At 54.6% G+C, this 10380-nt stretch overlaps 1 protein-coding gene and 1 pseudogene across 1 annotated transcript; one reads left to right on the forward strand and one right to left on the reverse strand.

Moving 5' to 3' along the window:
• Positions 1-415: 415 nt before the first annotated feature.
• On the forward strand, positions 416-1044 carry LOC112123161 (annotated as a pseudogene).
• A 1961-nt stretch (positions 1045-3005) lies between these two features.
• Positions 3006-8265, reverse strand: LOC113407967 (olfactory receptor 1B1-like). The gene is made up of 3 exons (XM_029913339.1): positions 7329-8265; positions 3394-3580; positions 3006-3162 (listed from the first exon to the last, which is right to left on the reverse strand). Exons 1-3 carry the CDS (start codon positions 8263-8265, stop codon positions 3006-3008), a joined length of 1281 nt encoding a protein of 426 aa, XP_029769199.1.
• Between the last annotated feature and the right edge of the window lie 2115 nt (positions 8266-10380).

The following is a 10380-nucleotide window of genomic DNA, read 5'->3' on the forward strand; positions in this document are numbered from 1 at the left end:
GGATGGATAGAGGGGAGGGATGGGTGGATGGATAGTGGGGAGGGGTGGGTGGATGGATGGTTAGAGGGGAGGGATGGATTAATATTTTGTAAGCCCCGGTGCCCTGAGGCCCTGCCCCTGCTCGGCCTCTTCCCCTGAGGCCCCGCCCACCATTCGCACGGCGGGGAGGGGCAGAGAGGAGCACCCACTGGCAAAAAGAAAAGTTGGCACCCTCAGGGCCATGCCCCAGCCTGCGTTTTGCAGGAGATCCCAGTGGACCTGTCTAGGCTCAGAAACCCTGAATCTGGTTAAACGATATCCCGTGAAGTCCTCCTCTGATACGGTGGCGGTTTCTGGGCTGGCTCCCATCCCCCGTTGTCCTAGGGGTGTGTGTGTGTGTGTGCGGGGGTCTCATCGTATCCTGCAGCCATCTCAAATGAAAGCCGAGGCCCGGCTCCCCAGCCTGGCTGCCCTTCTCTGCACCTGGTCCCATCCGGCTTCCTCCGTCTTGCCCATGGGCGACCAGAACACTGATTGCCTGGCCCAGATGTATTTCTTCATCGCCTTCGGCATCACTTCCTGGCTGATCTCTCACCTCCACTCCCTGCTGCACACCTGCGTCCCGCCTCTCCTTATGCGCCTCCAACAGGGTCCCCCACTTCTTCTGCGACATCTTCCCCCTGCTGAACCTCTCCTGCTCCGACACTGGGCTCAATGCCCTGGTGGTGCACACCGAGGAGGCCCTGGTGGTCAATGGGGTGCTGGTTTTCATCCTCCTTTCCTGCGTCGCCATTGTGTCCCCCGTCATCAAGGTCCCTTTGCCCGATGGCAAGCGCAAGGCCTTCTCAACCGGTGGCTCCCACCTGGCAGTCGTAGCGGTCTTCTTCAGCACCGTTATCTGGGTCTACTTCCAGCCCTTGTCCAGCTTCTCTGCTGAAAAGGATGCTCATGTACACTGTGGTCACCCCCATGCTCAACCCCTTCATCTACACCCTGAGGAATGAAGAGATGAAGGGGGCTCTGAGAAAAGCCATCAGCCGGATGGTGGCCTCTCTGGGGACGTAGGTGCTGCTTGGGGTGGACTTGAATCGCCCCAATGCCCAGCAGATGGAGTGCAGGAACTCCACTGTACAGTCTAGAGGATGGCTCTAAAGTGAGCTTTGGGGGCGGGAGGCTGATGAGGTATTGCTGAATTTTGAGTTGTTTTCTAGAATCAACCTCTTTTTGAGTCAACATTGATGGATTCTCTTCTTGAGTTGTCTTTTTGAGCCATCCTTTTCTGGAGTTGTCTTCTTGAGTCAACCTCTTTTTGAGTCACCTCAATGGATCCTCTTCTTGAGTTGTTTTTCTGAGCCATCCTTTTCTTGAGTCATCTTCTTAAGCTGTCTTATTGAGTCATTATTGTATGCAGTGTAGCTATAGCTGTGTCTGTCCCAGGATATTAGAGGACCAAGGTGGGTGGAGTAATATCTTTGGCCAATTAAAGCTATTACCTCGCTCACCTTGACTTTCTTATTGAGTCCTTAATCTTCTTGATATTTTTGAGTCATCATCTTCTTGAGTTGTCTTTCTCAGTCAACTTCTACTTGAGTCATCTTTTTCAAGTTGACGAGTCATCATCTTAAATCATCTTACTGAGTCATCAATGTTTTGAATCTTATTGAGTTGTTTTCTTTTTGAGCACCTTTCCTTTTGAGTTGTTGTCTTTTGGAGTCTTCTTCAGTTGTTGTTTTCTTGAATAATCTCCTTCTTGAGTAATCTCAGTCTTGAGTCTTCTCCAGTTGTCTTCTAGAGTCATCTTCCATTTGTGTTTTCTTCCTTTTTAGACGTTTCCCTGAGTCATCCTCTTCTGTTGTCTTCCTGAATTATCTTGATTCTTCTTGTGTCATCTTCTTCTTGAGTCATTGGCACGGATCCACGGGATTGGTGCTATGGCTCCAGCTTGGGTAGTCTCTGGGAGGAACCCCATTCAATGTGCCCGACCCCCTCGGGGTCCCATTCTACAGCTTCACCTCCTCCTTAGACTGAATCACTGAGGCGTCAGCACCTCTGCTTCACACCATGAGCTCCGTTCAGCGAGCCCCACTGAGACAGACCCCTGAAGAAGACTTGTCCTTTCTTAGGGAGCAATGCACCTCCTCTGCCAGCATCTTCAGGGACACTCGGCCAGCGCGGTCACACAGTCGGGGTTACTAGTCAGCTGGAACCCAGCATAGGAAGTCTTTGGTTATCACAAAAGAATTGAAAGCCCATCTTGGCTTTAGTGAAACTCATTGGTCAAGCTCCATCTGTCCCTCCATCTCATCTCCTTTATCAGACTCCAAGGTGTACCTGAACGGACTTCCACCTCACCCCCTACCCTCGTCCTTTGTTCCCGAGCTGCGGAGATGCGGCTCAGCCCCCCTGCGGAGAGGCAGAGCCGTCCATATCACTCTGGGTTGTTGGTTGGTAGGTGCTCATGTCCTGGTGATTGGAGTTGCCATTGTCTTCTCAAGAGCTCCATTGATACGGGACCCAAGGCCCCGGACAGCGAGGCACCATCCACACTTGTGTCTTCACCTGCCCCGAGTGCAAACTGTCCCTTTTCACCCACTAGGTAACAATGCAGCATATAGGGGAAACTGAGGCACACATAAGGCTTCATCAAAAAATTCCCACTTTGTTACAGCCATTGTCTTCCTTCGTCTTCTTCTGTTGTTGTCTTCTTTAGTAACTTTCTTCTGATGTCCTCTTTTGGAGCTGCCTTCTTCCTGAGTCATCTTTTTCTAGAGTCTTCTGTTTGCGCTGTCATCTAGTTGAGTCATCTTTTTGGGTTGTCTTCTTAAGTCATCCTCTCTGTCCCACTCAGACGCCCAGCAATAACTTCCTCTCGTTAGCTCTGTTTTTCCAGTGCTGGGCAGATGGCTCAGGGCTCTCTGGGGCCCCCGTTAATTCGCCTTTCCGTCTGTGGAGTCCCAATGGAGCCGCCTCCCAGCTGGGCTCGTTAGCAAAAGGCCCTTGGGGGAGGTCGCGGCGCTTTGCCCTCGTCAGCGGCGGGTGCGACTCCCTCGGCGGGACCCAGGCTGGTTCAGGTGCTTAGGGCCGCTGGGGGTCTCCAGGCCCCACTGCACTGAGCTGGAGGCGGGGGACTCTGGGAGCTGAGCGCTGTTCCCGGGGCAGTAAGCCAAGCAGCCCCCTGGAGACCTGGAGACAGGGCAGAACCACCAGTTGTCACCTGCACTGTGGCCAACCGGGCACCTCTACCAGGGGAACCTGGAGTTGGAGCAGAGAGGTGATTTTCCGTGTATGTTTGGCCCTGGTGCGACTGTAGCTGGAGCCCAGTTTTGGGGTGCGCCTTTAAAAAGAGGACGGGGGGAAAATTGCAGAACGGGGCCTGTGACACTCTGTACCTCAAAATAGCACCCCCATATTCACCCCGGTGACGTGGTCGTGATGGGTTTGGTGCAGCGCGTGCCTTGCGAGGTGTTGTTTGAGACGACCCGATCGGCTGAACGTTGCTGCCCTGTTGGCTGGTGCGTGGTCTCGTTGGATGGGGAGCGAGGAAGTATTGCTGCGTGTTTGTCACTGAAATACGTGGCCAGTGGGAACGCCCACAGCCGGCCTTTCAGTGGCACGAAAGGAGCAGCACACGGACAAGACGGATTTACATCTCGATTGGCTAGACAGGCGTTGAGGGCCCATCAAGAAGAATCCACTCTCCTGGAGACTGCTTAGAGGGGGCACGTACCCCATGGGGACGGCCTGACCCCCACATCACGGCCAGGAGCTTTGCAGCACCTGGAGAGAAAGTATCAACGAGGGTCCATAACGTCACCACTGGGCCTCTCCCCTCCCGCATCACCTGGACGATCGCTCAGGCAACAAAGACTTTGAACTGGGGAGATTGGTCCCAGGCTGGAAGGGAATCCAGCCTGTGTATTGAGAACCGGGAGCTGCCTGGAACGTCCGGCCGGGGGGGGAGAGAAGCCGTCTGATTCCAATCTTGCTTCGTCTGATAGAGTCGCAGGCTAAATGTGAAACTTTATTTTTATTTCCTAGGTAACCAACTTTGACCTCTGTGCCCACCACTTTTAATCGCTGACCATCGATCTGTCTGCAGTTAATAAACTCAGTGTAACAGTTTATCCTGCCCAGTGAATTTGTCGCAAGTGGTTGGGGAATCTACTCCAATTACAAAGGCGGGTGTGCGTCCACTTCCCTTTGACGAGGGGGCGAACTAATGAATGAGCTTGCACTGTTCAAGGGAAGGTCCTGAGCAGCGTAAGAGGGGACACCTCCGGGGCGCAAGGCGGGTGGTCTGGGGAAATTGGCTGGGGTCTCCCTGTGTATAATTCATGAGTGGCTGAGAGAGCGTTCCTGCAACTCAGCTGGGGGTGTCCCTGTGTGTTGATGGCTGAGTGATCACAGCACCTGGAGAGGCTTGTAGCTGGTCAGTGGTCTGGCGTCAGGAGAGACAGGCCAGGCTGGAGAGTTTAAGAGGACTCAGCGGTCCCGCAGGCTAGGTTCTACCCCAGGGGTATGTCACAGGGTGTATGGGATAGAGAGAGAGAGGGGGTGGATGAGGATAGATAGATAGATAGAGGGGGTGGATGAGGATAGATAGATAGATAGATAGAGAGGGTGGATGGGGATAGAGAGAGAGAAGGGGGGTGGATGGGGATAGATAGAGGGGGTGGATGGGGATGGATAGATAGATAGATAGATGATAGATAGGGGTATGGGGATGGGTAAACAGAGAGATAGATGGGTGTGTGGGGATAGATAGAGGGGGTGGATGGCAAAGGCGGCACTTGCTGCCAATCCTGTAATCAACTAAAGATTTATTCACCAGGAGAGAGAAACGAGGGAATTATTTGCACCGTGAAAGACACGCTGTGAGCTGTTGGTGCCTAGGGTAGCCCTCCCTGAAAATGCCAAGGACACTCCCCAGGCTGGTGGGTAATACTGAAGTTAGACTCACCAACCAGTCACAAACTGGCTCCCAATCAGCACCTGGGGCCAGTACAGTGAGAAGTTATTTAAAAACTCTGCTCACTAAATGAAATGTTCTTCTGACCCCAAAGGGCCGGCCACGTTACCAGGTCAATATTAGGTTGGATCTGACCCAAAATACCACACTGCCGGCCAATCCTTTAGTATCTAAAACGAAAGGTTTATTATAACAGAAAGAAAGAACGAGAAGAGAGTTGTTAAATGGTAAAGCACTCACATACATACAAAGACAAATGGATATAAACTGGCCATCAGGAAGTTTAGACTTGAAATTAGATGAAGATTTCTAACCATCAGAGGAGTGAAGTTCTGGAACAGCCTTCCAAGGGGAGCAGTGAGGGCAAAAGACATATCTGGCTTCAAGACTAAGCTTGATAAGTTTATGGAGGGGATGGTTTGATGGGATAGCCTCATTTTGGCAATTAATTGATCTTTGACTATTAGCGGTAAATATGCCCAATGGCCTGTGATGGGATGTTAGCTGGGGTGGGATCTGAGTTACTACAGAGAATTCTTTCCTGGGTGTCTGGCTGGTGAGTCTTGCCCACATGCTCAGAATTTAGCTGATCGCCATATTTGGGGTCGGGAAGGAATTTTCCTCCAGGGCAGATTGGCAGGGTTTTTTTCGGCTTCCTCTGCAGCGTGGGGCACAGGTCACTTGCTGGAGGATTCTCTGCACCTTGAAGTCTTTAAACTACGATTTGAAGACTTCAATAGCTCAGACATAGGTTAGGGGTTTGTTGCGGGAGTGGGTGGGTGAGATTCTGCGGCCTGCGTTGTGCAGGAGGTCAGACTAGATGATCATAATGGTCCCTTCTGACCTTAAAGTCTATGAGTCTATGACTTCAAAGTCTATATATCAGGTTCTAAGCAGCATTGGTGAGTTTGCTGGATTGTAAAGTCCCTCTGGAACACACCCACCACGTGGATGGGTCAGTCAGTCCTTTGTTCAGAGCTTCAGTTTGTAGAGAAGTTTCAGAGTAGCAGCCGTGTTAGTCTGTATCCGCAAAAAGAACAGGAGGACTTGTGGCACCTTAGAGACTAACGAATGTATTTGAGCATAAGCTTCATCAGATGCATAGAATGGAACATATAGTGAGAAGATCTCTATATATACACAGAGAACATGAAAAGGTGGAAGTTGCCCGACCAACTCTAAGAGGCTAATTAATTAAGATGAGCTATTATCAGCAGGAGAGAAAAAAAACGTTTGTAGTGAGAATCAAGATGGCCCATTTCAGCCAGTTGACAAGAGGTGTGAAGATATTTAACACGGGGAAATAGATTCAATTTGTAGCGAAGTGACTCCAGAGGTGAGGAGCAGGACTGAAGACACAATGGAGAAGATGCAGCTGCCTTTTCATATCCTTTGACATGTGGCGTCTACATCCCGTGTCCCAAACACAAGCTTCACAGCACATGGCATGGAAAAGCCGGAGAGGTCTCTGTCCACCGGCCTGGCCCTACATGTCCTGCTGATGGCCTCTGATGGGCCATCAAGCAGGCTGGCTCGTGCCGGTGCCAATCTCCAGAAACACAGCACAGGTTGGATGTACAAATCTACCACACGTATTTATAACTCATCATACACTAATGACACCTACATAGAGCCGTGATTATCATAGTTAGCCAATCCGACCTTTCCCGCTGATACCTCACATGGCATATCTGGTAAGATTCGTTGCAATTTTGTCAGGTTGGTCTCAATAATATTATAAACGGTCCCCCCATTCCATGCAGCGTCCTATTCCATGCAGAGACAGCCCAAAGAGGCTATAATACGTGAATTCTCTGCGGTCTGTAGGGCTAACCAGCCGGGGAGCTCACGTCCACCGATATCTGGCGCCCGATGTTTGCTGGGCAGGGGAGGACCCCGAGCGTTTCACCCTGGGTGACGCGTCTCCCCTGACCAGGGGGTTCCCAGTCTTAGCAAACATTTCTATAGTCACAGAGCAGGCACTGCACCATGGTAATACATGCCGGTAATACACGGCGTCCTGCGGCCGCGCCATAAAGTCCCAATGCCAAACGCCCCTGGCCTGCCAGCGTCACAGGGACGATGTAGCCTGGATCAGGCCAAAGGCTTTAAAGGTCTGTATTTTCATCATGGACAGACAGGAAAGGCCCTGTTCCCCACCCACTGAGCCGGTCAGACCCCCGCCCTGGGGCTGGATGGGAACTAGCGCCCCCTAGAGGGGAAAGATCCCGTGCCCCATTCCCCGCCCTCCTGAGCCAGCCTGTCCCTCATGCTGTGGCTGGATGAGAGTTGACACCTGCTTGAGGGGACAGGCCCCGTGCCCCATTCCCTGCCCCCCTAAGCCAGCCAGTCCCCTTTCCCAGGGCCCCAAGGCTCATGCCTTCTGGGAGAAACCGCCCCCTCCCCATCAGTCTCCTCAGAGCCCCCTGGACGTCCTTGTTGCGCAGGCTGTAGACGAAGGGGTTGGCGGCCGGGGTGACGACGGTGTACATGACGGAGAAGACAGCCCCCCGGGGGGCCGAGTAGCTGGTCCCAGGCTGGAAGTAGACCCCGACGATGGCCCCGTAGAACAAAGCCACCATGGTGAGGTGGGAGCTGCAGGTGGAGAGGGCCCGGCGCCTCTCTGAGGCCGGCCGCTGGAGCACGGCCCGGCCGATGCGGGCGTAGCTGGCCGCGATGAAGAGAAAGGGCCCCAGGATGACCAGGCCGCCCTCGAAGAAGATGGCCGCCTCGTTGACCCGCGTCGGGGAGCAGGAGAGGCGTAGCAGGGGCTGGTGGTCGCAGAAGAAGTGGGGCAGCCGGTTCCCGCCCCGGTAGGAGAGTCTCAGCAGCAGCCCGGCGTGGAAGGCGGAGTGGAGGGCGGCCAGGCCAAGGCAGGAGGCCACCAGACGCCGGCAGACCCGGGGGCTCATCACGGCCGGGTAGCGCAGCGGGTCGCAGATGGCCACGTAGCGGTCCAGGGCCATGGTGGCCAAGAGCAACGTGTCGGAGATGCCGAAGACGTAGAAGAAGAAGAACTGGGCCAGGCAGGCGCGGAAGGGCACGGCCCGGTGGCCAGAGAGGGCGTGGGCCAGCGCCTGGGGGACGGTGACCGAGAGCAGGCCCACGTCCACCAGCGAGAGGCTGCGGAGGAGGGAGTACATGGGGCTGTGGAGACGGGGGTCCACCGTGATCAGAGCCACCATCAGGGAGTTGCCCAGAACGCCGGCCACATAGAGCGGGAGGAAGAGGAGAACGAGGAAGGGCTGAGGGCCCGGGCGGGACGACAGGCCCAGCAGGATGAACTCGGAGATTTCGCTGCCGTTCTCACAACCCATGGGGCTGTGGGGAGAAGGCAGGGAGCCCGGGTCAAAGACCGGGGAGTAGAACCCAGGAGTGCTGGTTCCCAGCCCCCCTACTTCTAACTCACCAGCCCCCACTCCCCTCCCAGAGCCAGGGAGAGAACCCAGGAGTCCTGGCTCCCCCCCATCCTGCTCTAACCCACCAGCCCCCACTCCCCTCCCAGAGCCAGGGAGAGAACCCAGGAGTCCTGGCTCCCAGCCCACCTTGCTCTAACCACCAGACCCCACTCCCCTCCCACAGCCAGGGAGAGAACCCAGGTGTCCTGGCTCCCAGCCCCACCCCCTGCTCTAACCACCAGACCCACTCCCCTCCCACAGCCAGGGAGAGAACCCAGGTGTCCTGGCTCCCAGCCCTCACACACAATCATACCCTAGGATTCTGATTCCAGTTCTGGAAGAGGTGTTTGGACTGTGTCTGGGGGAGTGGGGGGTGCTGGGGGCCAGGACTCCTGGGTTCTCTTCCCAGCTCTGGCGGGTTAGAGCAAGGGGGGGGAGGCTGGGTGTCAGGACCCTCCTGGCACTGGCCTACATTGCTGCTGCTGGTCCCTAGGCACGGTGTGGGGGGAGAGGTATGCCTGGTTGTCTGTCCCTCCCGACCCGGAGTCTATCTGTCCAGGCCTCCCAGCCGAGCGCTGGTGTGGGATTGTCGGTCACTGAGGAGGGGGCTCTCTGCTGTGTGAGTGTGTGTGTGTCCATGGGTCCATCCACCCTGAGCCGGCTGTCCGTCCCATAGGGGGCCCGCTCTACCCCTTCTTCATGGGCTACGACCTGAAGCCGTTCAAGTCGCCGGGGCAGGGGTTTGCCAAGGGGGCACCGGTCACAGCCCGGGTGGAGGGCACCGAGCACTAGACCAGCAGCTCCAAGGTGAGGAGTGTGGGGTCTAGTGGTTAGAGCAGGGGGCGCTGGGAGCCAGGACTCCTGGGTTCTCTCCCTGGTTCTACCTCATTCCAAGCTCTTGGTGCCTTTGTCACACAGCTGAGATCACACGTCCCTCGCCCCCAAAGAGCCTACTGGGGGGATGTACTGGGATCTGAGTGCTGGTCCCATTCCCCACAGGGGCCTTTTCCCTTTTCTGCCAGGGCTGGGGGGTTACAGAGAACCTGGGACAGAGCCCTGGGAAGTGGGGTTCACAGGACCGCGAGGGACCCCTGGGATCCAACGCACCAACACCACACCCGCCTCCCCAAACACAGACACAGGCACAGCCTACAAACAACACACACGCACACACACGTCCAAACACCACCCCCACGCCAGAGCATTTCAGAAAACCCAATTTCCATTCGGGGGCAACTCCCGACAGTTTGTAAAAGGTTCCCCCCTCCCCCGTCCCCCATGAGAAGAAAAATTCGGAAAAACGGTGGCGTCTTTTTGCCTCGATTGTGGAAAGACGTTTCGTTTTGCTAACCTCAAAGCACAACCGAACGGCTGGGCACAATTTGGTTATTTCTCTATGACTGCGACGGCTAACGTCGCGCCGTGGTTTTAAGGGTTTCCTTTCCAATTCGATCCATTTCAATGAGGGAAATTGGAGGGGGCTAGACCAGCAGGGGCGTCAGAAACAGAACTCAGGTTTCAGTGGTAGCCGTGTTAGTCTGTATCAGCAAAAAAACGAGGCGTCCTTGTGGCACCTTACAGACTAGCAAATTTATTTGGGCATAAGCTTTCGTGGGCTAAAGCCGATGAAGTGGGCTTTAGCCCACGAAAGCTTATGCCCAAATAAATTTGTTAGTCTCTAAGGTGGCACAAAGAAACAGAACAATTTCACGACAAGCGATGCTGACGTTCAGCCCGTTACAGGCATAGGAACCCCAAAAGCCCAAATGGTTCACCTCACCTTTCAAAAGACGCAAAGAAAGTATCCGTCGATCGAATCTTAGTCCGCCAGCCGCGTTTTTCTCACTTGCCCGGCCTGCGCGTTCCCATGATTACCGCTGGAAATCTTTGTTTGGCGCGAAATCAACGGGTACGGGCACAAATCGACTCGTTCCCAGTCGCCGGGAAAGACGGGCTGTTGCATGTGATCTGAGGAGCGTAACAGAGCTATGGGGCTGGGATAACAGGAAAAGAAACGCTTTACGCAAGAGAAAA

This window comes from Terrapene carolina, unplaced genomic scaffold (assembly GCF_002925995.2).
Source record: "Terrapene carolina triunguis isolate 2854851 unplaced genomic scaffold, T_m_triunguis-2.0 Scaffold596, whole genome shotgun sequence".
Lineage (NCBI taxonomy): Eukaryota > Metazoa > Chordata > Testudines > Emydidae > Terrapene > Terrapene triunguis.